At 32.8% G+C, this 26884-nt stretch overlaps 1 protein-coding gene across 2 annotated transcripts; it reads right to left on the reverse strand.

Annotated features, from left to right (window-relative positions):
- On the reverse strand, positions 1-26780 carry LOC139514804 (uncharacterized). 2 transcript variants are annotated; one of them, XM_071304422.1, is made up of 4 exons: positions 25624-26780; positions 1526-1594; positions 620-709; positions 1-120 (listed from the first exon to the last, which is right to left on the reverse strand). In XM_071304422.1, the coding sequence occupies exons 1-4, from the start codon at positions 26677-26679 to the stop codon at positions 70-72; spliced, it is 1266 nt and encodes a 421-aa protein (XP_071160523.1). In that variant the 5' UTR covers positions 26680-26780; the 3' UTR covers positions 1-69. The 2 variants fall into 2 exon arrangements, with proteins under 2 accessions (XP_071160523.1, XP_071160524.1); XM_071304423.1 differs by lacking the exon at positions 25624-26780 and adding an exon at positions 20040-20275.
- Between the last annotated feature and the right edge of the window lie 104 nt (positions 26781-26884).

A 26884-nucleotide genomic window follows, 5' to 3' on the forward strand; every position in this document is an offset into this window, starting at 1 on the left:
CATTGTATAAAATAATGCAAACTAGATGTATATGTTGAAGATGGTGCTGACATTAATCATCTCAAACAGCTATCTGAACTGCAACAGCAAGAAGAAGTAGGTCAAATACAAGCCAGCTAACTGAAACACAAAAAAAAAAACAATGTAATGTAATATGTATTAAAAATCTTATTGACTGGATTTCATGACAACTGTCAAAATATCAGGTTTTTGCGGAAGGGGGCCGGGACAAATGTTTCAAAATATGCATTTTAGTAATTAGTAAAAAGAAGACCTATTAATACAACTTATGGAACACAATTCGTGCGATATATGTTACTTTTAACGCAGTTCTAAAAATGCAATGATACCAGCCAAAGGTACCTTTTTCAAATTTGTTTATTTCTTCAAAACACTGTTGCAGCGACACTTGCGGCAATTGTCCCCCGAATCCTCCATTTAACAATTTTTATGTTACTAAATCATAAGGTTAGACCATACCAATGCTGTTCCATATGTATATATTGTTTGTATAAAATTTCAAAAGGAACCCAAAGCCAATTACGAGACAAGAGTTTGTATATAGTAATCAAAATTTGAGTTTAGATGAATTTGTGGGACGAAAAAAAATGTTACTTACAGTTAGAAGGAGTTCTTTTGTGATGGTGACCAAACCAAAGGCTGTTAAACCTACGGATGAACTTGTTAATTTGGACAGAAATAAATACAGCTGAAAAATAACAATAGATAACATGAAATGAAAAAGTGTGGGATCTAATTAATTAAATCAGACATTGTCCTTTTGCTTAGTTTCTTTTGTTACATATTCTGACATCGGACTCGGACTTCTTTTAAACTGAGTTTTACTGTGCGTATTGCTGTGTGTTTGTTTTTCTACATTAGCTAGAGGTATAGGGGTTGAAATCTCAAAAATATGTTTAACCCGGCCTTATTTTTGCGCCTACCTCAAGTCAGCATATACAAGTCATGATTCATTTTAAAGTTTTTGGTTTGATCTGTTTAATGGTAGAGTGGACTCGTCACTTTACCACGAGGCGACATAGGTGGTTCAGCTTGAATCGCTATAATACTTGTATTATAAACCACAAGCCTAATATATTGGTAAAAATACACAAGGATATCGTATCAAAGAATGCAAGAATTTACTGAAAACAAGGTCAAAATCTTGATACACATTCTGATATCGGACGTTTAATTTCCGATTGGAGTTCCTACAGCAACATCGTGATCAATGGCGGAATAGGCATTTGAAAAGCAGGGAGTAAATGTTTACACAGAAATTCTATAAAGAATTAACGTAAGTATGACGGTCTGATACATAAATTGCAACTTGTGCATTTTATTATCGGAAAAAGCACAAACGATCTAACTTCTTGAATGGTGTGTAATACTGTTATTTCCTTTTTTGATTTTTTTTGTCGCTAAGTTCGTTTCCCCTTTTCCCTATCTCTATATTTCATGTCGTGGTCATTAAATATATCACGGCATTTCTTTGCAACCAATGTATTTTAAAAATATATTATACCTGAGGCTGATCTTCCAGTTTGATGTCATTAACGTCTATGTCGTAAAGGTACTCTAATGGTGCATGAGCCTGCAAGAAATAATAGCACACAGATAGAGTGTTGTTTTCAAATTTGGTCAACATTTCAAAACAGCATTTTGTATCCTCACTTGATTGTAAAAAAAGAGAATGAAACATGCTGATAAGAATTAAAGAGACACGATACGATTGCAAAGGTCAAACATGTGAACAATATGAGTTTGGGTACGACTTTCAAAAACGAATCATATAACAATGAATGAAAAACAAATATGTCAGACGGCGATCAACACATTACTGCAACCATTGAATAACATGCTCAGTATGTGATGAGGTTAATCATATTTTTGTGAGCAGACCATCTCTCCTTTCTTCGCAGAGCGGTGTATCAACGAAATTAAAGAACGAACTGTTTCAATCAGTCGGCGGTTTGACTCACCCGATCAGCACAAAGCACAAAAACAAAAGAAAAAAAAAAACCGACATCAAAACAAAACTCGAAAATACGGATCTATGAGTACTCGCGGTTAGTGCAAGATACTAGAGACATTTCAATGCGTCTTAAGTTTAATTTCTAGTATAATCTTAGAAATAAGATTCTTTATCAACTAGCTCTATCAACAACATCATCGTAAAAATTATGATGGGATGGGATGGGATTGCGAATTAATTTAAAGAACCGTGGAGAGGAGGGAATCGAATCGTAATCCTTGGATAGCGAAGATACTTCCTTAATTGATTGGAAGTCTCTTTATGATAGAGTTGATAAACACATTTCACCGGTATTTAATATTACAAACCTATTTGAACCTGGTTTTTTTTCTATAGCTAATATGATGTAATCTTTAAAATAACCCCGAGAAACGGGAAAACATTTTGATTCAATGTTTTTAGAATTTGTATCTTGGTAATTCTTATTTTTTTTATCATTACGTGAACTATTGTGTAGTGTTATTCCATATCATTAGTTTAATGACATTTTGTTTTTATTAAATCCGCTTATAAAAATATAAAAATTTACTCGTTCACCGTATAAAAAAATGTCTTCGTTTATTATCATAGACATATTAAAATTACCTTCTCGTGCGAATAATGGAGGCTGAGACAGAGCTGACGCCTGTATAAACACAACTGGAAATGAACCAAAACACCAACATTGCTGTACCAAACTTATCATATGATTCGTTTAGAAGTACAAATGCTATAAAACAGCCATTTGCAATGTTAAGCACAAACCAAGTAAACAAAATCCAACTGAAACAGCTATCCAATATGCTGATAGTTTTACATAGTTCTAAGTGTACTATCCGAAGCTTAGTAAGGTCTTTTCCAATTTTACCACAGTTATCCTTAGTTTGCTTGTAGAGAAAGCTGTTGAATGTCTCTAAGTCATCTTTTAGGTTTGAACTGAGAAGCAAAAAGAATACAACTGGAAATATCCATGCTATTGTGTCAATAATATTTATTGCATAAGCAAATAAAAATAAAATTGAGAATGGAAATGGGGAATGTGCCAAAGAGACAACAACCCGACCCTAGAAAAGAACAACAGCAGAAGGTCACCAACAGGTCTTCAATGTAGCGAAAAATTCCCGCACCACCCGGAGGCGTCCTTCAGCTGGCCCCTAAACAAATATATACTAGTTCAGTGATAATGAACGCCATACTAATTTCCAAATTGTACACAAGAAACTAAAATTAAAATAATACAAGACTAACAAAGGCCAGAGGCTCCTGACTTGGGACAGGCGCCAAAATGTGGCGGGGTTAAACATGTTTGTGAGATCTAAACCCTCTCCCTATACCTCTAGCCAATGTAGAAAAGTACACGCATAACAATACGCACATTAAAATTCAGTTCAAGAGGAGTCCGAGTCTGATGTCAGAAGATGTAACCAAAGAAAATAAACAAAATGACAATAATACATAAATAACAACAGACTACTAGCAGTTAACTGATATGCCAGCTCCAGACTTCAATTAAACTGACTGAAAGATTATGATTTCATCATATGAACATCAGGCACAATCCTTCCCGTTAGGGGTTTAGTATCATACCATCATAACATATATGAGAAGAACATAACCCGTGTCATGCCAACAACTGTTTTTTGAATAAATGTGTTTAGTTCCGATGCAAAGACCCTATAAGAATCAATATTAACGCCAAAATATGCAATCTTTAATGACCTGACAACAGTATCGTAACTATATCCCTTCTTAATAAGTCTATTCATAGGTTTTGTTAGTTTTTGAGGTGAATACTGACACCTTTGTGCTTTATAAAGAATATTTCCATAAAAAATTGGATGTGAAATACCTGAACGTATAAGAAGTCTGCATGTTGAGCTATATTTACGAATGATGTCCTTATACCGATGATAAAATTTAGTAAATGTTTTGACTAGTTTGTGATATCGAAAACCCTGGTGTAATAATTTTTCAGTAATACATAAATTTCTCTCGTTAAAATCTAAAACATTGTTACATACACGAGCGAATCGTACAAGTTGAGATATATAAACACCGTAAGATGGTGACAAGGGAACGTCACCATCTAAAAACGGATAATTAACGATACTAAATTTTAGTATTCAGCTTTCCGTTAGTGATATAGATATCAAGATCGAGGAAAGGGCAGTGGTCATTGTTAGTATTAGCTTTATTTAAAGTAAGTTCAACAGGATAAATTTCTTTAATATACATACTGAAGTCGTCATTATTGAGAGCCAAAATATCATCCAAATATCTAAAAGTATTATTGAATTTGTTTATCAGATGTTGTTTCGATGGGTCTTTGCTTATTTTTGTCATAAATTGTAACTCATAGCAATACAAAAACAGGTCCGCAATAAGTGGTGCACAGTTAGTCCCCATTGGAATTCCCATAATCTGACGATATACAGAATCCCCAAAGCGAACAAAACACTTTAACGATTATTGTTATGTCAAATGGAGTTACAAAAACGAGCGAGAACGAATCAGATGCTGTTCCAAGCCCTGCAAACATTATTGTGCCGACCGAAACAACGTTAAAGAATAGTAATATGAATGCTGCTATGAGATAAGCTGTTACTTTTAATTGAGTTGTTGTTTTCTTTGTAATTATTCTAAATTGTGAAAATGCTAACTCTCGGCTTTTATTCCACTGATAAAAGAAAGCACGTAATCTTTCTGGTTTGTAAGAAATGTATAAAAGGGAAGCCATGTTAACAAAATATAGAGTCACCCATGTTACATTAACCAGCTTACAGTTTCGAGTTTCATCTAAAAAGTCTCCTAAAAAAAAACCAACTATAGCTCTGATACAATTCATCCCTGGTAAAAGAGCAAGGAAACAGCACAATCCGAAACGTATCTTTCTACGTGGTGGTAATTTTCGTTTCGTCAATGGTTTTTCATTTCGACCCTCATTTAAAATGTTGAAGGAATTAAACATGTCAAGCCATGACATTGCTGTGATGTACCAGTACATAGTATACAAAATATCATCTGTGTTCCGAGTGTTTTCGATGGTCCAAGCAATTTTTGAAGACGACTTTTTGGATATTGTTCTCCTCTTTGTCGATGAAGCCATGTTGTCTTCAAAATCACTTGTAGAAAAGGAACTGTTATACAATAGCTTCCGAATATCCAATGGGACTCAACGGCGTATGAGGAACACTTGAAATGCGTTTAACTTAAAACTTCAAAATGACAGTTAATGCAATTAGAGAAATAAATGCATTGTTTAAATTGTATACAAATAGTCTAACGCAATCGTAATCGTTGTAACTTCAATTATTTAATCGTCATATCATTAGTGATCATAATTGGTATTGATTATCTTTACATGTTAATTACTTAAATAAATATATTTCTATTTAATTTTACTCTGGAATTGTTAAATATTTACTTGCACTATTGTATTATTTTTATTAGGGGCAAATTTATTTTGAACCAGTTTTAAAATGCTCGAATGTAAAATACTCGTACCGTCTTCTATACCTTAAAACTTCAAGAACCAAGAAATGGTTCTTGTTTTTTTCAGGTTTTCTTTTCCGTCTGAAGTTACTGCATAACAAACAGCTTTTTGAAATTACTATAAGTAAAAAAAAACTTTGAAGGAAAAAAAGATTGCGGTTTAAATGTTTCCCCGTTGACTATTTAAGCCATAAGTAAAACACATAATATAAGTTTTACACAGTGCTGTTTTTAACATATTGTAAACTAAATAGAAATTGGTAAATAATTTTCACATCTTTCTTCCTGTTTCCAATCAAACCAACAACATGCACTTAAAAATCATTTTTCTTTTTCAATGGATTCAGGTTTTCCATTGATATACAATGATTTTGAAAATATCAATGAAAGGTCTTTTTCGGTTTGAAATTTTGGGCTTGATCATTCGTTTATCACGGTTAGACTAAAGGTTTAAACCATTTAATCATGTTTAAAATAAACCTTTGGAGATTTTGAAATTGACAGGATTATCCAATAACACGATAACAGTTTGGACAGTGGTAACAATAGTAGCACACATTCTTTAAAAAAAATGTTTTTAAGAACGTATTTTTCGTAAAACTTAAACATATAATCATTAAGTTTTTGAGCTATACATTTTTGATTGACCCATTTTACTTCTATACAAAGCATACAATCAAAGTTAGACTCCTATCAATTATTACAATTACAGATATTGTCTCGTTCTATCATACAGTGTATACAACAGATTATCACATAAAACAGCAACGTACAACATGAAAATAACGAGGATGAAAACAAATAGAAAAAGTAAAAAACAGATGAACAACTAACGGTCGCCGTACGTCCTACAATAATGAGGATGAAGGAAAATATACAAAGGAAGCAAAGATGAACAATTAATGGTCGCATTGCGGCCTCAAATAATGAGGATGAAAACAAATAAACAAAGGACACATGGATGAACAATTAACGATTGCCGGACGTCCTACAATAATGAGGATGAAGACAAATAGACACAGGCTCAGAGATGAACAATTGATGGTGTCTGCAGGTCCTTCAATAACGAACAAACCCCTACTGTTCAGTATATAAAGTTATTGTTCAAATCTCATAAATCGATTAAGAAGACAAATCAAATTTAACAAAAACTGAAGAACAGCAGGAACTCCAAAAAGATTAAGGGCAGGTGGCTTGATATGTGTAGTATATCCTGATATGCATACACCACCTGTAATTTGAATTCATACTCTGTCTATATATCACAACCCAGAAAAGGAAACCATTGGTTAATCAGATAAATCGAGATTTTTGTACCGATCGATATGTAACTTTGATAACATATTGCGCTACTGAGTTCAATCATTTCGAGATGATCCTTAAACGTATGTAATTTTGATTTTATCTAACCTCCCTTACTACTGGGATATAGGCTTTATGAGTAATTTTCAATTGGTCATGGGAAGACAAAATGTGAAATCCAATAGAGAAAAAAAACATAAAAGAAAAAAACTCTTTCCTTGTCTTATACTATAAATTTATAACGCTTTGTTATATTTAAATTAACACTCAAAATGGTATTGTATTCAAAAGAAAAATAAGGCAAGATTATCTCAAGAAACACGAATAACTTTGCACTGTCACGACAAGCTGAGTCAACATTTCAATAATAAAATTTAATTAATTTAAAATCTAATTCTTTTGTTGAATTAACAAATTCTTGTACTGGCAGACTTGGCAAATTGAGTCGTTCTTTACTGATAAAAATACGTGAATACTGGTATATACGACAGACTTGTCTAGGAAAAGATTTGTGTGCGCCTAAGGCTTACTTATTTCATATCATAATTATATATGCAACATAAAAGAATAAAGGAGTGCATCCACAAAAAAACTCAATTTTGAGGAGTTCTAACACTAGTATCGATACATTGTTACACTTTAAAATTAATAATTTGACGAATATCAATTGAGGTTTATGAATATCCTATCCTGCTCGTCTATGTTTTATGGAATTTTCATACGGTTATATAATTTCAAAACAACAAATATACTTAGTGACTTGCTATTTTGTACATATTCCCGAAGGAGGTGTCCTTTTAGAGAAATCAATTTGCATTATAGTCCGTATGTCAGATTTCGAAAACGTATAAGGGTTTATGCTTGAGTTTCTTTCTACGTTTATAAGTACCCACTAGTATTTTTAATTACCTTTTCATGTAGAATAGCTGCTGATATACATGTAGCACATATATAAACCCAACTTGTAACTGTTTAATAAGCCAAGACAAGAGCACTGTTGTACCAGACGTTTCATATAAACTGTTAAGGAGTAAAAAGGCTATAAAACTGCCATTTGCAATGTTAAGTACAAACCAAGTAAACAAAAGCCAACTGAATGACATATCAAGGCTTTTGATAGTTTTACATAGTTCTAAGTGCACTAACCGAAGCTGAGTAAGATCTTTCCATATTTTGCCATTGTTATCCTAAATTTGCTCATTAAAGAAAATGTTGTATGTCTCCAAATCATCTTTTAAAATAGAACATATAAGAACAAAGAATATTACTGAAAATATCCATGGTACTCCGCTATTACCATTTGATATGTAAACAAACAATTTAACGGTTATCGTTGGTTTAAATGGAGCTGAAAAGACAAAGATGAATGATTCGGATGCAGATCCAAACCCAGCAAACATGAGTAAACTGGTTGCTGCGACGTTAACAGCTAGGAATATCAATGCTACTATGAGATATGCTTTTACTTTTAACTTGATTGTTCTGGTCTTTGTTACTATTCCAAAATGTGTAAATGCAAATTCTCGACTTTTATTCCACTGATCAAAGAAAACACATAAACCTTCAGCTTTGAAAGAAATGTGTAAAATTGATGCACTTGTGACGAAGCAAAGAGTTACCCATGTACTGTAAACTAGTTTGAAGTTTCTTGTTTCATCAAGCAAGTCTCCAACAAATATACCAACAATTGTTCGAAAAGAATGTATTCCTAATAGACAAACAAGGCTTAGGCAATATCCGAAATACATCACTGGGTTTTACATTGTGGTGATTTTGTTTTTTGTCAATGGTATTTTATTATTACCATCTTTTAAGATTTTAAAGAGATACAAAAATCCAAACCATGACATTGTTATGATGTACCAGTACATTGTAGAGGAAATGTCATCTGTGCTCTGAATTTTCTCCTTGGTCCAGGCAACTTTAACCGAAGAATGTTCGGGCAGTGTTTTCTTTTTTGTCAATGAAGACATAGTTGTAACAGACTCCCTCTTTAAGTTTTAGAAAATAAAATGTTGTAACTAATATCAAGTTGTTTATCGCCTCGTTGATATAAATGTATTTCGGAGGAGAACGTGCGGTATCAAAAATAATTCCTGGAAAGTCGCTTGAACATTTTCATGTTTGTTCGAATCCATGTGTTTCAATGATCAATATCATTACTGAGTATGAAAAAGAAGGCAACACATATAAAATAACAAATTCGAAATCTGATCGACAAGCGGAATTGGACCAACTAAAATATGTTGTTACGAAATTATAATCTAAAATATATTCAAAATCCAAAAAATAAGGAACTTTCGACAAAAATATTTGAATCATATAACACTGACTTTTGAATATTTTATGTGACTGAAAGGCTAAAGGTTAATGAGAGAAATATCATTGAATTTTTATATTAAAGTTAATACTCAAAATTTACTTTTAAAGCAATAAAAGAAATGAAAGCAATGATTGAATTTTATGTCAACAGTTTAATGTTGTAACGTCAATGACTAAATCATAAAGGTCTTAGTAGATGGAGTCAGTATTGACTTTCTTTCTATTCTGATTACCTAAATACTATTTTTTCAGTTTGTGTTCATCTCATTGATTGATTAGTGTTTAACGCCACTTTCAACACTATTGTGCAATTTTGAAGCCTCATTATGTAATGTTAAATCCATAACAATAACTGGTAAATCATTATAACGAAATAACAAAACCACATTGTGTAATGAAACAACTAAATTAGGCATAAGCCACACAGAAATCAAGAATGTTAAAATCATATTGAGTAATGACAGAATCATATCAAATACTGACAAAACTGTGTAAAGTCAATACGAAACCATATAATGTAATATCGTATACTCATTGAGTAATGGCTATATTGATTTATATCGAAACATCATATAACGTTATGTCAGACTCATATTATTCAAAGACAAACATATCATCAAGGAAAAATAAAACAACATAACGTAATGCCGGAGTACCACATAAGACAGCTGTGGCGTTCCATAAACACGTGTCTTGCCTGTCATATGATAAGGTACTTTACATTTTATAACTGTATTGCGTTTGCTATAATGATAAACTTCGTAGTATGTTGGTACTATTGTAGTGGGGAAATTTCATCTTATCATTTTTGGGAGCGGAATATTTATTTTAAGATGCAGACTTAACTAACAACTGCTGATCGATTCAAATCCCTTAGTCATTTGTTTAAATTAAAAGCCATTTTAGACTGTTACGAAAAATTGATTTGATATATATGGATCAGTTGATTCAGAAGTCTTGAAAAAGTGGGCCAAAACATCATTAACAATCTGTCACTCAGAATCAGTAGCTTTTATAATATAATTTGCATGAATATAAAAGTGCAGAAAATACGATTTTCATCCAATTGGACATTTCCAAAGAATCACTACTTTATTCAGCAATAAAATATATAAATGTGGAAGGAAGGAAATTTGTTCTAAGAATCCGAATGTTTCTTCTTTGATGTATACGACGAAATTTCCATGTGGGCGGTAAAGTGTGTTCGAACGAAAATTAAGTCTAAGCTTCCGGAATTTCGTTTCAGGTGTCGATGATGAAACAATAAATAATTGATGTTATTTTGCGAGAAGTGAGATTATTCTGCTGTAATCTAACCTCATGTCAAAATAAAACCTTATAAAATCTATTCTGATTTATGAATCTCTATGACCTGATAAACCGATAAAAATAGTGATTAAGATAAGAATAGAAATTATCCGATTTATAATTAACGGTCCACCGACAAAAATAACCTTTTAACCATATGGGACGACATAAAAGTCTAAACATTTATATTAAACGAAAACAATTATGACACAAAAAAAAAAAGAAGAATAATTATAGAATTATAGGCTCCCTGTCAAACTTTAAACATTTGAGGGACAACAGAACATCAAAATAAACTGTTAAAATTAGTTTGAAAGGACTATACGAATCAAACCGATACTAAGCACAAAAAAGATTAAAAACAAGAATGTGTCCAAAGTACACGGATGTCCCACTCGCACTATCCTTTTCCATGTTCCATGGACCATGAAATTGGGTAATTATCTAATTTGGCATTAAAATTAGAAAGATCATATCATAAGCAACAAGTGTACTAAGTTTCAAGTTGATTGGACTTCAGCTTCATCAAAAACTACCTTGACCAAAAACTTTAACCTGGACGGACGAACGGAACCACAGACGGACGGACGAACGGAGCCACAGACCAGAAAACATAATGCCCCTCTACTATCGTAGGTGGGGCTTAAAAAAGTACCGATCTGAAACATAGACATAGAATATAAAAAAGACACTATGAATGTATGGATCTAAAGCGCTTTTATGAAGTTACCCTAATCAGAAACACTCAAAACAATTTAGATAATAAAGCTAAGGTTTAAAAAAATACCGAAACCCTTGAAGTAGTTATAATTAAAAAATTCCGTGAACAATCCAGACGGTAGGAATCATCTAAGCTTATTCCTAGAAATATCGAGTTGAAGGCAGCGATACGATTCAGCGATAAGATTCAACGATATTTTATAAGCACATGAGTTACTTATAAAAACTTGACTTAAAGAAGAGACAAAATTTTAATAAATAGAGTTAGTTTCGTAGTTGTGTAAAACATTATTGAGCCATCAAAGATTAGTTATCAAAACACATTTGAGAGTCAAATTTTCCATCCTTCATGCCGAGCAACCCACCACCTTGTAGATTTATTTATCATATCTTCCTCAAATAAATTTCTGATGGTTATTTGTAGTTTCTTGGTTTGCTGTAATATTGACATATATCATACATCTCTGAGACATTTTAGTTCATTAAATACTTGGCAATAGACATCGAGCAAACAAACACTCAATCAAGCAAATCAATCTTCAATAAATCAAAGATTCTCTCAAAATACATTCAGAGGATCGAGTCTGTAACCAGGGGTCTCGATGGATGAAAATTGAACGATAGAGGAACTTGCACCATCAAAAATCGTGTCTACGCTGTACAGTGTAGCGTGATCGAAAGTATTTCATCCTTCCATGTAAGGAAAGTTGAACATACTATTCATTGCTTATTTAAATTATTTTTATTTGAATTTCCATTACATACGTATCAATATTTTTGGCTTTTCTACCTCAGGCATAGATTACCTTAGCTGTATTTGACAAAACTTTTAGGAACTTTGGTCCTTAATGCTCTTCAACTTCGTACTCTATTTGACCCTTTTATCTTTTTTGATTCGACCGTCACTGATGAGTCTTTTGAAGACGACACGCGCGTCTGGCGTATATACAAAATTTAGTCTTGGTATTCATGATGAATTTATTTATTAATTGCCGTTTGTAACAGTTCAAATGCAAAGCCTTCATGGTCCTCCATTAGTCGAAAATGACCAAAATCTGTCATGAAGGTCCCCATGTAGTTTTCTTTCTATTCTTTTTTTTGGGAGGAGGGGGGGGGGGTTAAAATCAAGTGGAGCTTGACAATGACAAATTCAGAAGTCATGTAACCATTATGCATTACCGGTATAGATAATTTGCAGCAAAAACAAAAAGATTCGTACTGGTAATGTAAAAGGTCGAAGAAATTCGTAAAGCAAATGTTGACAAATGAAAAGATTTTAAATGACTTTATCTAGCAAATTAATGATAGGCAACATGTATCTTTCGAGTCTGAATATAAACCGGAAACGCGGATGTATCAATTTGATTGTAAACTACGAAATGAATTCGGAATTACGATACGATATTTCTTCACAGTAAATATCTAAGTTTTTACATTTTAACTTTTAAAGTAATTCTATATTATCGTTACAGCAGTACTGGAGTTATTTGCGATGAATCGATATTAATGTTTTACGTCTATTTTGTACTTCTTAAAAACGGGGAATGCTAATTGCGTAAGTCAAAATAACACGAGTTCGACTTGTGGAACTCTGTTCTTTGCATTGTAACTGGATTTTAGTTTATTCATTTAATCTAAATTATCATAAGCATTTGCTGAAACTTAGTTGAATAATTCGATAACGAAAGGCAACAGTAGTATACCACTGTTCAAAAATCGTAAATCTATGGACAAAAAACAAAATCGGGGAAAACAAACTAAAACTGAGGGAAACGCATTAAATATAAGAAGAGAACAACGACACAACATTCAAATTTAACACACATAGCAACGGACTAAGCTTTAGACAAAATCCGATGAGAATAACCAATATAGCATCAAAACCAAATACATGAATTTGGGATAGAAAAGAACCGTGACACGTCTTATAGTAATGTGAATTCACACTTAAATATAGGAGAAAACAAACGACACAACGTACGGAAACACAACGTAAAAATGTTACACACACAGAAACGAACTATGTTATAATAATGGCCAATCGTATATCTAAAATAACGAATCGTCTATCTTCAGATAGTATTCTCCTGTAAGATTTGTTGATCTACCTGTACAAGCTCAGATACAAGTGATTAGCGCTCTCAATCCGGATATCCCTCAGGCGTTAGAACTGTATTGAATCATAATTTAAAAACCCTAAGGGCTATGCAATTACATGCATTTGATAATAACAACTAAAAAAATGGCGTTGGGCCATAAAAACGACGGGAGAAATTTAACGATGACGCTGGTCATTTTTACGATGGCGCAAGATAATTGAACGATGGCGGGGCGCTATCATTAAACAAGCCCTGCGTGACGGACGATATCCCTGCCGAAGTAGAGTCAACTGGAAGTGTAAGTAAATTCAAGTTATTCTTGAGAAGATATGTTTATTATCAACCTTCATAGGATGGTTTTTTAGGTGGTTAACATATTCAATTCAACGGAGTACTAGTATATAATTTTGACTTTTTAAAAATCTTAATGATGAATGAGTGTCAAAATGATAAGAAGTGTTTTTCCTAACCTCTTTTTTTCATCGTTTGGTGCAATAATTAACGGTCACAATTTGTTGCATTTACCCCGATTTCACTTCAAGCATCAACAACAAGAATAACCGTCTTCTAATGTGATTATGGACTTTCCGAATTGATTTTCCTCTAAGTTCAGTATTTTTGTGATTTTACTTTTTTCTTCTAAAAGACCAAAAACTTCTATTTATTGTTCGTTTTTCTAAGGACATGCAAACGCATCTAGTTTTGGGAAGAATTTTGTTTTCCTGCATTAATTTCTTATCGACATAGAATTACTATTTATCGATATTGAACATATTGAATAATAAATAAAGGGGCACTAGCTGTCAAATTGATGTTCACCATTAAAATGTAAAACATATATCCAAATTATCAAAAAAGTATAAATACATACAAACTACTTTTATAAAATAAACAATATACCGGACATGATCCCGATAATATGTAGCTTCGTATCTTATGTATTTTAGTCGAGACACTATCTAATTAACTGTCGAGTTGACCTTCAAACACTCCCGGTTGCCAAATAAGCGATATAAACATAAATATAGATATGAAAAGATACCAGACTCGTGCATTTGGACTTTTCTTGGTTTGTTTAATTTCATATAAAAGATTAAAAATATATGTTAACCATTGTTTTTACCTGTATAAGAATGGTTTTTGTTTGGTGGATCAAATAATTTAGTCAATCAATTGCTTTACCTTTGCTTCACTTTCAATGTTGACATTCGTTTCATTTAAATAATTGAACCTGCACAATGCATGTGGTATCAATCTCTAGCCAAGGGGTTAAATAGAGTTTATGTGTATAGGGAATCGATAATGAGATCGAATCATTACAAGTGAATAATTCATCATCAATGCTTCTTAAGATTGTTTTGACAAAAATGAACCATATTAGCTGCATAAAGCGGTACCTTATTTCAAGATCCTCAGAGCTTAACAACTTTGTAACCCCTTTTTTTGACTTTCGAACTTTTATATCTGGGCGTCACCGGTAAGTCTTGTGTGGACGAGGCATATTTTGACGTATTGAATTTTAAACTTGATGCCTTTTGTTATCTATTATTCATGTGTTTCTTTGCCTAATACGTTCTCCTATTTATTTGTATTGTAGCCCTGTATTATTATGTTGTCATTTTAATGTTATATTTAACAATGCCATCAAAGTGCGAGGTTTGGCATGCCACAAAACCAGGTTCAACTCACCATTTTTTATCTTTAAAAAATGTCCTGTACCAAGTCAGGAAAATGGCCATTGTTATATCATAGTTCGTTTCTGTGTGTGTAACATTTTTACGTTAAGTTTCCGTTGTGTCGTTTGTTTTCTCCAATATTTGAGTGTGAATTCACATTACTATAAGACGTGTCACGGTACTTTTCTATCCCAAATTCATGTATTTGGTTTTGATGTTATATTGGTTATTCTCATCAGATTTTGTCTAATGCTTAGTCCGTTGCTGTGTGTGTTACATTTGAATGTTGTGTCGTGTTCTCCTCTAATATTTAATGCGTTTCCCTCAGTTTTAGTTTTTACCCCGATTTTGTTTTTTGTCCATAGATTTACGAGTTTTAAACAGCGGTATACTACTGTTGCCTTTATTTATTATTGATTGAACAAAACAAAGCATATTTTATCTTTCTTATATAGCTTGTAGCTGATAACCCTTTAAGTGTCAACTTATCGGTATGAAATTGATATTAATCGATATTGAATTGCTATATATCGATATTGAACTATAATTTTTCGATATTGAATTATTATTTATCGAATTTACCTTTTCATGGAGGGTTGCTGCTGCGATTGAGGTTCCACACATGAATGATGTAAACACAACTGGAAACTAGCCAAAATCAGCAGTATTATGGTACTAAATACGTCATACGAACTGTTCAAAAGTACAAAAGCTGTAAAACACCCATTTCCAATGGTCAGTACAAACCAAGAAAACAAAAGCCAACGGGATGAGTTATCCGGACTGCTTGTAGTTTTAAACAGTTCTAAGTGCACTAACCGGAGCTGAGTAAGATATTTTCCTACCTTACCATTGCTATCATTAATTTGCTTTGTGAGAAAGCTATTTTATGTTTCTACGTCATCTTTTAGAGTGGAACAAAGAAGAACAAAGAAAATTACTGGAAATATCCAAGCTATTAAGTCAATAATACATAAAAAATCTGCATCAGAAACCAGATTGTTTGTCTACTCAACTCCATTTCAACTATGTTGTATTATTGACTTAATAGCTTGGATATTTCCAGTAATATTCTTTGTTCTTCTTTATAAGAAACCACTGCTGGTGGAGATTTATTTCCCCCAAGGGTATCTTCAGCCAAGTAGTCAGGACTTCTGTGTTGACTTGAGTTTCAATGAGATGTTCAAAATCATTAACTAATTGTTAACAAAACTTTTCTACCTCAGGAATAGATTACCGTAGCTGTATTTGGCAACTTTTAGGATTTTTCAATGCTCTTCAAATTCGTACTCTATTTAGCCTTTTGGGCATTTTTTTTTATTCGAGCGTCACTAATGCATCTTTTGTAGACGAAACGCGCGTCTGGCGTAAATATAGAATTTTAATTTTGGTATCTATGATGAGTTTGCATGTTTTATGTGACTCAAAGGCTGAAGTTGTATGAGTAGTTTTAATGCGTATTTGTTACAAAAAAAACTGGTTTTAGTTTAAGGTTTTGAGATAATACTTTTAAAAATGACAATTACAAAAATTGAAGCATTGATTCATTAATTTAACATTGTAACTTCAATAGCTTAAATAAGTCCTTCGGGAATCAGTAGCTGTAATTGGTATTGACCTTCTTTTCTAACATATTCATTTCATCAGTTTTTAATCATCAGAAATAGATGAATATTTGTTTTGAACAATTTGTTCTATTATATTTTCACGATTTGTCAATTAAGAAATGACTATAACCATTAACACGCATTGATATAAGCAAACAATGTTTCATTTAAACTTCATTAGCTTTAGAAAAAAGCTTGTATTATATATAAGGACTACACATTCAATTTAAGCAGAGTGGAAAGCTTCATCAGTAGTTTTGTTTATTTACTTTACCTCATTATTATTACGATTCCAAAAAAAAATTCGAATTTCTAAAACAGTACTCATATTAGATTTCATAGTGATCCCTTCCAGTCAACAGCATCACCTTTTTATAAATATTTCCGTTTTGTTCAAACTACAATTACACATAGATGTCCGGCCAAATTCTCTTTTGGTTCAACTTGTTAAAAAGGCAATTTTCGGATCATATGAAGTATAACCAAATATTGCCATCAAACAGTCCAAGAACATGTTTTATTGCATCATAGACAACAAAAAAATCAGTTAAACAATAGATTTTGAAATTTGCCAAAGACTGATTTGATACGATTTGTTTTGATTATGAAACGTGATCGCAAATGTTTTCGATTTCAAAGAAATAAATAAATCATGCACAATTAGTCAGAGATCACCTGCTATAAGTTTCAGAATAGTATACACAAATTTACCGAAATCAAAGACAATTCAAGAAGGGGGAAGTCTACAAAATCTGACGAAATAAGCCGTCTGACTTTAACGCGTTCATAATTCGTAACATTTATTTTTTTGCAATATTGAAATTAAAAAAACCGGGATGACAATTAATGTTCAAAGTTTAATATCGTACAATGCTAGTATTCAGTGTCAAAGAGGAATCGGATACGTTCTTGGCATGTGGAATATTTGGTTGATTCATTACGATATGGTGTTATATTCTGAACATAAACAATGGATGCATGTTCATCGTGCAATTTACGGGGTCCTGTTCTCAAGATGTAGCCTCGTGTGTCGTTTTTTGTAAGGATTTGTTTTGGGTTTCAGGATTAGGAAAATATATGAGCTTGCTTTGGGAATACCGTTAACTCACCAAAGGGCTAAAGGTAATGGGTCCCTTAATGTTAATGCATGTCAGATTTTTTTTAACTTATTTGATTTCTACTACTTTAAATCATAGACTAAAAACATAAAAGCTGGAAGTGATATCCATGGTTCTAGTATATGAATATCATATATACTAACGGACAAAAGGAATTAGATTACGTAGAAAAGTACCGTTATTTAGGCCTAACACTGTCCGAAAACATCGACTATAAGGTGTCTGTTAATGAACTGTCAGCGTCAGCTAGCAGATCATTAGGATCGTTAACATCCAAATTCTTGCATATGGGAAATATGGACTTCGAAATATACACAAAGATATATGACAAAACAGTCATCCCGGTTATGGATTATGCCTCTGGAATATGGGGTATCAAGGGTTATGACTCACTTGAGAGATTACAATGCAGAGCTATAAGGACATTCCTTGGCATTAGCCAATGTGCTCCGATTCCTGCTGTCTTAGGGGATATGGGTTGGCTACCTGTATATATTCATACGCAGTGTAATGCGATACACCAAATGGTGTCGCCTCATGAAAATGCCAGACAATAGACTTTGTCGTAAAGTGTTCTGTTGGGACATTGAAACCTCTACACGCTACAAAAATACCTGGTTTAACAATATCAAGACAGTTTTGAATGCTTGTAATCTTACGCATTTGATCAACTACAGTGGCGAGAATATTTCTACAAACTACGTTTTAGAAACAGTCAAAAGTAAATGTGCAGATGACTTCAAAGATAGATGGAGTAATGAAATGCGAACAATGCCAAAACTGAGAACGTATAAAACTTTTAAGTCCGAATTCTCAACGGAACCATATGTAAAAATACATTTATCAAGGGTGCAACGTTCAGCACTTGCAAGGATTCGTTCTAGAACTTTTCCACTAGAAATTGAACAAGGTCGTTACAGAAACATTCCACCTAATCTACGTATATGTAAATTGTGTAATTCATGTTCGATTGAAGATGAAACACATTTCCTCATCTATTGTGACCGTTATACTGATGAACGAAACAGACTGTTACGGGAGTTACCTTCTATTCACATTGATGAGCTACCTCCAAACGAAGCCATTACAGTACTCTTAAATGCTAATACCAAACTTGTAGCAAACTTTATTTTAGAATGTTCCAATATAAGACGTGAATTTATATAACTGTTTTAATCTTTCTATAGTAAATATCGAAGTATACGCATGTCTACATTTTTTTAAATGTTATAATTTTGACCTCATTTTGTTATATCTGTAATATTTAAAGTTAAAACCTGATAGTACATCATAAGCCTATTTGGCTGGCTGAATCATTATGTCAATACTCAATGTACATTATATTGTATTATATTCAGGTTGTACTCTAATAAACTATTTATTCATTCATTCATTCATTCATTCATTCATTTATTCATATATACCGACTATTTCAAAATCAAAGATATTTCCGATAGAAGAGGGACGAAAGATACTAGAGGGACAGTCAAACTCATAGATTAAAATAAGCTGACAAACAGACAAATTATAGTACAGAAGTCACAACATAGAAAAATAAAGACTAAGCAACACGAACCCCATCAAAAACTCGGGGTGATCTTAGGTGCCCCGGAAGGGTAAGCAGATCCTGCTCCACATGTGGCACCCGTCGTGTTGCTAATGAAATTTCAACGGAGAAAGAGAAACTGGATTGAGTCAAAGTTGGCGCTAAATGTTGTGAGAGTTACGTCATGGATGGCGTGACGTTAACGTGGGTCATTTGCATAGCTAGGTCAGTAGTCCCATTCCTTCAACTTCAAGTGATGCATTTAATGAAATGAGTGTAAATGATCGGCATAATAGAACAAAATCGATAATGAATTAAATATTTTATTACAGACATCATGGATAATCTACAGAATTCAGTATTTCACAAGGAGCAACCACGAACTAAGGAAATCTTGCGTGAAGTTCCCCGGGATTATAATGGTTAGCATCGTCCGGGTATATGGGTTAGCAACACCCAGGGGCTATGGGTTTTGTAACGACGTGCATTAACCAATCAAAATCCTAGAAATATACTAAACAGGGGATGAAAATGTTATATGAAATCATATATACCGACTTTTTCAAAATCAAAGGTATTTCCAGTAGCTTGTATGGAGAGTTAACAATTTTTTAGTAGCTCTGACTAATTTTGAAATTGCATTAAACAGAGATGACTCCACTGTCACTACAACAACAACAAAAAACAACGTCAAATTTCATTATACATAGAACATTTTTTTTTAAACATTTGCCCACCCTTTTGTCTATGTTGATTTACATAAACAAAGGCTATGATGAGTTTCATTCTATTCGTTTTCGCGTAAACAATATTTCATAATTTAGAATCAAATTACCTTTTCCTGGAGGATGGCCGCTGATATAGATGTTGCACCTATATAAACACAGCTGACTATAAGCCAAAACACGAGCACACTTGTACCAAATATGTCATATGAACTGTTCAGAAGAACAAAAGCTATAAAACAGCCATTTCCGATGTTAAGCACAAACCAGGTTAATAAAAGCCAACTGAATGAGCTATCCAGACTGTTGATTGTTTTACATAATTCTAAGTGCATTATCCGAAGCTGGGTGAGATTTCCCCCTATTTTGCCGTTGCTTTCCTTTGTTTGACTGCTAAGAAACGTGTTGTATGTCTCTAAGTCAACTTTGAGAGTAGAACATAGAAGAACAAAGAATATGACTGGATATATCCATGATATGTTGTCAATAACAACCAATGCATAACAAAACACTTTTACGGTCGTCGTTGGTTTAAATGGAGCCGAAAAGACGAGCGAAAACGAGTCAGATGCAGATCCAAAACCACCAAACATGATTATACCGACCGATACAATGTTAAAAAGAACAAAGATAAAAGCTATTGCAAGATAAACAATTACTTTTGTTTTGATTTTTTCTCCGTTTGTTTTAAATCCAAAATTTAAAAATGCAAATTCTCGACTTTTATTCCACTGATCAAAGAAAGAACGTAATCCTTCTGATTTGTATGAAACGTATAAAAGGGATGCACAATTGACAAAACAAAGAGTTGTCCATGTAACATGAACAAGTTTAAAGATTCTAGTTTCATCTAGAAAGTCTCCAACAAAAATACCAACTGTAGCTCTGACACAATTCATTCCCAGTAAAAGAGCAAGGCTAAAGCAAAATCCGAAATGCATCATTGTTTTAAGCTTTCTACATCGTGGTAATTTTGTTTTCGTTAATTGTTTCTCATTTTGACCATCTTTTAAAATTTCGAAGGGATAAAACAAGCCAAACCATGAGATTATTATAATGTACCAGTACATTGTAGTGGAAATATCACCTGTGCGCAGGATATTCTCGTTGGTCCGAGTGATTTTTTCAGACGAATGTTTGGATGAAGCTTTTCTTTTTGTCAATGAAGACATCGTTAGTTCAGGTTCACTCTTAGTTTATCCCGAAAAGAAGCACTAGCCTCAGAGAAGAAGCACTAGCGTCAGAGCATTTGGTTTAACTAAATGATTTCAGTTAGTTTGATAGACTTTGCAATGCTTTTATACCTATACTGTTAATTGCAATTAAGGAATTCAGAAAAATGGGAGGATTATTGGATTTCATTGTCAATAGCTAAATTAACGTTAAAGTTAATCGTTGTAACTCACATTACTGAAGCATTGTGTCTTTAGTAAATGGAATTTATAGTAACCGTTATAATGCCTAACAAGATTTTGTGAGATATACGAAATTGACATTAAAATGGTCGTCCAAAAATAAGCAGTTTGAACATAATTTGACATTTTTGACTGACTTCATAAGTTTAAGATTAATTGTGATTAATATATTCCAATGAGACTTAAAATGCCTTTTCCTGTTATGATAAATAGTAATTTAACAGGGATAGCCGTACGTAAAATAAATTTCTGCATTTCTCCTTGAGAAATACTTATTTTTTTTATTTTTTGTCTATCTGATGAGTTAAATGCAAGAAAATTGGTACCGTTAATTTTATTAAGCCTTTTTCAACTGATTTGTATGGTTCGTTCTTATGTTGTACTGTTATACCACTGTCCCAGGTTAGGGGGAGGGTTGGGATCCCGCTAACATGTTTAACCCCGCCACATTATTTATGTATGTGCCTGTCCTTGTAATTCAGTGGTTGTCGTTTGTTTATGTGTTACATATTTGTTTATGGTTAATTTTTTTTACATAAATAAGACCGTTAGTTTTTCTCGCCTGAATTGTTTTACTTTGTCTTATCGGGGCCTTTTATAGCTGACTATATGCGGTATGGGCTTTGCTCATTGTTGAAGGCCGTACGGTGACCTATAATTGTTAATGTTTGTGTCATTTTGGTCTTTTGTGGATAGTTGTCTCATTGGCAATCATACCACATCTTCTTTTTTATATATTGTTTAATAGAATAAACGTCCCATTTGTAAACTTTCTCTTTTTTCTTCGCATTAAGCTTTAAAAAATATGTCTATCTTATGTTTACTCTGAACATTTTGTGAAAATCATACCTTTACTTTCATTGATAAATTATTATATTGACTTGTACATTGTTCAGTTTAAAGGTCATTTTGATAGCCATACACAGTCAGGCACATTCTTGATAATTAATAGTCATGTATGAAAAGCAGGTCAACCAATTGCTTTATCCAATCAAATTGCCTAAGACTCAATAACAATGACTAGTCCACATTATACACAACATTAGGGGTAAACTGGGTAGGGAGAAAATATCAGATATTTTAAGTCATTTTTTTTGCAATAACGAATAAAAGTTTTCAAGCAAACAAATTGCTGTTATTTCATAAACATGTCGTTCAGTATAGTTTTTGGATCTTTTAGTGTGGCTTTAAAAAGTATTGGCTTCAAAAGTGAACATACTTGTGGATTTTATACAGCAGAAAATTCGCCTTATTTGATTATTGAATGTTTCACAAATATTACACTACTACAAAGTAAAATCATTTCTTAAAACACTGCAAAGAAATCATTCTGATTGATATAGTGGTATTGTTATACATTGTGTTTGAATGAATAAACATCGAATTCCCTCAAAGAATGGTATCACACACTTAAGTTACTTTAATTTACTAAAACAAATATCTTTCTTTTTCATAATTTTATTTTATTTGCATTTGGTAAATTAAAAGTTGACAGTGGCAAATAACGATTACTGTTATAAGTACCACACGCCAATGACTTTTAAAAAGCTTTCATAGACATACGAAGATGTGGTACGAGCAATAATAGGACAACTCTTAAGCGAGCTCACAATTTGTAAAAGTAAACCATTATAGGCCAAAGTACTATCTTCAAAACGAAAACTTCGCTCTAACCAACCTATATACACAGTCTTGATATGAAACATCCAACATCTCACATCAATTCAGTTACATAACTTTATCACCATTTATGAATATTTTTCTTGTACAAAACGAACAGATTTAAGATTTTTATACGACAGACACAGAAGTTGACCTTGAACGGTATATAACCCTAGATAAAACCGACGAGGAAATGCATCACAATAAACGAAAACAGCGACAATCATAAGATAACGGGCTCTCTCTAAAACCTAGGTCAATTGTGTACTCAACAAAACATCAGAACAAACGGAAAACATATGTTTTAATTAATTAAACTAATCAGGTGTATGCTAAGCATCTAAGCATCAAAATCAAAGTACCTAGTACCTGAAACAAATCTATAAGATGTAAAAAAAAAAAAAACCCAACATCACAAAGAATGCGTCCAAAGCGCATTCTGAATTTATCTTTGTCAGGAACGATGGAAAAAAACAAAACCAAAAGCTTCAATTCAACGCACTGAGCAGAAAACCAAAAGCATAGTCCTTAATCGTTTTTTTTGGCATTTTTGGAAGCTTTAACTCCCATTTGAATTACCGATATTTACAAATCCTTTATATATTGACTGATGAAGCAATCCCAAAAGACTTAATAGGTTAATGTGACTGACAATTATTGGGATCAAGCCAGCTACTAGTAATTCTTTTTAAACATCCACCACAGACGTAACAACACAGCCGGTTAAAAGAATCAAACAAGCATACCAATTAATCTCACAAACACTAAAAAACAAGTCCTCGTTAATGGTAAAAATAATAACGTCGCAAACTAGATTTTTTTAATGATAGTTAATAAATTAATAAAATTGAAAAAATGGAAGCATTGATTTAGCGATTTAACGTTGTAACTTCATTTACCTATTCATACTGGCACCAGTAGATGTGATTGATATTTACCTTCTTTTCATTCTAATAACTGAAATATTAATTGCATCAGTTTCAAATCATCAGAAATTGTTGACTATTTGATTTGAACAATTTGCACTAGTTTATTTTTCACGATTCGCCAATTAGGAAATGACTGTCACCATTATCACCCATTGTTATAGGCAAACAATTTTTCGATAAAACGTCATTGGCTTTTGAAAAAGCTTGTACGCTATATAAGGACTCCACATCCCATTTGATACAGAGTGAAAAGCTTAGACAACAGTTAGTTTTGTTTATTTACTCTAACCTCAATATATTAATCACTCCGACAAAATTCCTTCTGTCTTTAACAGGACTAATTTTAGATTTTCAACAAATCTCCATAGTGACCCCTTTACCGGGGTATGACTTTCATTTGTAGTATGCGTCAACAACACCACCTTCTTTGAATATTTCAATTTCCACCAAACTACCATGACAAATAGATGTCCGTTCAAACTCTCTTTCTTTGGGTGAACTTGCTTGAAAAGCAGTTTTCAGATCATAGGAAGTAATATTGAATATTGCCATCGACCAGTCCAAGAAAATATGTTGTTGTATAATAGACAACAAAAAATGGTTTTCAATTAAACAATAGAATCAAACATTTGACAGAGACTCATTTGATCCAATGTGTTTTGATAGTGAATTTGATCGCAAATGTTTTACGTGCATTTCGACCTTCAACAACATAAACGAAATATACACAATCAGTCAGAGATCACATGTTATTAATGTACCTTGAAATAATAGAATACTAGAAATCCAGGTCAATTAAAGAAAGGGGAAATCTTTTACGCGTTCTTTATTCGTAACAATTGTTTAAAGTTATCGTACAAGATAGTATTCAGTGTCAAGATGAAGTTGGTAACTGTTGCGTTGTTGACTGGTGAAATAAATGTCTGATTTAATATGATATTATGTCATATTTTGAAAATAGAGTTATAACCCTGTACTTAAATAAAGGTTTGATTTGGGTTTAACGGTTAAAATAAGTATGGGCTTATTTAGAGTATAGCGTTAATTCACTAGGGCTGAAGATCATATGTCTCTTAAGTAAATGAATGTCGGATTATCTTAACAAATTTGATTTCTACCATTTTAAGTCATAGGCTCAAAATATAAAAGCTGGAGGCGATAACCATGTTATATGAATATAATATACACCTACTTTTTCAAAATCAAAGGTATGTCCAGTAGCTTGTATGGAAAGTAAACAATTTCTTAGTAGCTCTGACTAATTTTGAAATTGCTTTAAACATAGATGACTCTACTGTCACTACAACACATAAACGCCAAATTTCATTACACATACTTGCAAACATGTCAAACAATGGTATTTTTATCTTAAACTTAGTAATGTGTATTTTAGCAAATTTTGATGTCAGACAACAATATTGGTAATGCTGTGTAAATGGAATTGATTTTGATGCAAAACAAAGGCAACAGTAGTATACCGCTGTTCAAAACTCATGAATCAAATTCGGGAAATAATCATTGCTCTGGGTGGCTTAGGCCAAAATCGTTATATAACTAAAAAATAAAAAAAAAAAATTGCCCACTCCTTTGTCTATGTTGATGATCAGAACCAATGGCCAGTATGAGTTTCACTTTATTCGTTTTCACATCTACCGAGAACAATATTTCATAATTTAAGATTAAATTACCTTTTCCTGGAGGATGGCCGCTGAAATAGATGTTGCACCTATATAAACACAGCTGGCAATGAGCCAAAACACCAGCACACTGGTACCAAATATATCATATGAAGTATTTAGAAGTAAAAAGGCTATGAAACAGCCATTTCCAATGTTAAGCAAAAACCAAGTAAACAGAAGCCAACTGAATGAGCTATCCAGACTGTTAATAGTTTTACACAGTTCTAAGTGCATTATCCGAAGATGAGTCAGATTTTGTCCTATTTTACCATTATTATCCTTAGTTAGCTTATTTAGAAATGTGTTGTATGTCTCCAAGTCATCTGTAAGAGTAGAACAGAGAAGAATAAAGAATATGACAGGAAATATCCATGCTATTCCGTTAATAACATTTAATAAATGTACAAACACTTTAACGGTCGTCGTAGGTTTAAATGGAGCTGAAAAGACGAGCGAGAATGAGTCAGATGCGAATCCGAAACCACCAAACATGATTGTGCCGACCGATACGATGTTAAAAACAACTAAAATAAGTGCTATTGTAAGATATACAATGACTTTCATCTTTATTTTTCTTCCGTTTGTTTTAAATCCAAAATGTAAAAATGCATATTTTCGACTTTTGTTCCATTGATCAAAGAAAGCACGTAATCCTTCTGGTTTGTAAGAAACGTATAAAAGGGATGCAGTATTGACAAAGCAAAGAGTCACCCATGTAGCATGAACAAGTTTAAAGTTACGAGTAAGATCAAGAAAGTCTCCAACAAAAATACCAACTGTAGCTCTGACACAATTCATTCCTAGTAAAAACGCAAGGCTAAAGCAAAATCCGAAATGCATCACTGTCTTTCTACATCGTGGTAATTTTGTTTTCGATAATAGTTGTTCCTTTGGACCATCTTTGAATATTTTGAAGGGATAAAACAAGCCAAACCATGCCATTGTCATGATGTACCAGTACATTGTAGTGGTAATGTCATCTGTGCTCCCAGTGTCTTCGTTGGTCCAGGCGATTTTAGCCGAGGAATGTTCGGTTGAAGCTTTCCTTTTCGTCAATGAAGACATCGTTACTTCAGGTTCACTTTTAGTTTGTACGGAATAGAAGCACTGGTGTCAGAGCATTTGGTTTCACTAAATGGTTTCAGTTTGTTGAAAAGAATTTCAAATGCTTATATATACGCTGATACTTTAAAATTGACAATTAAAGATTGTAGATAAATGGAAGCATTAATTGATTTATATGTCAATAGCCTTACGTCAAAGTTAATCG

The sequence above is a fragment of the Mytilus edulis genome, chromosome 3, assembly GCF_963676685.1.
Source record: "Mytilus edulis chromosome 3, xbMytEdul2.2, whole genome shotgun sequence".
In the NCBI taxonomy this organism is placed as follows: Eukaryota; Metazoa; Mollusca; class Bivalvia; order Mytilida; family Mytilidae; genus Mytilus; species Mytilus edulis.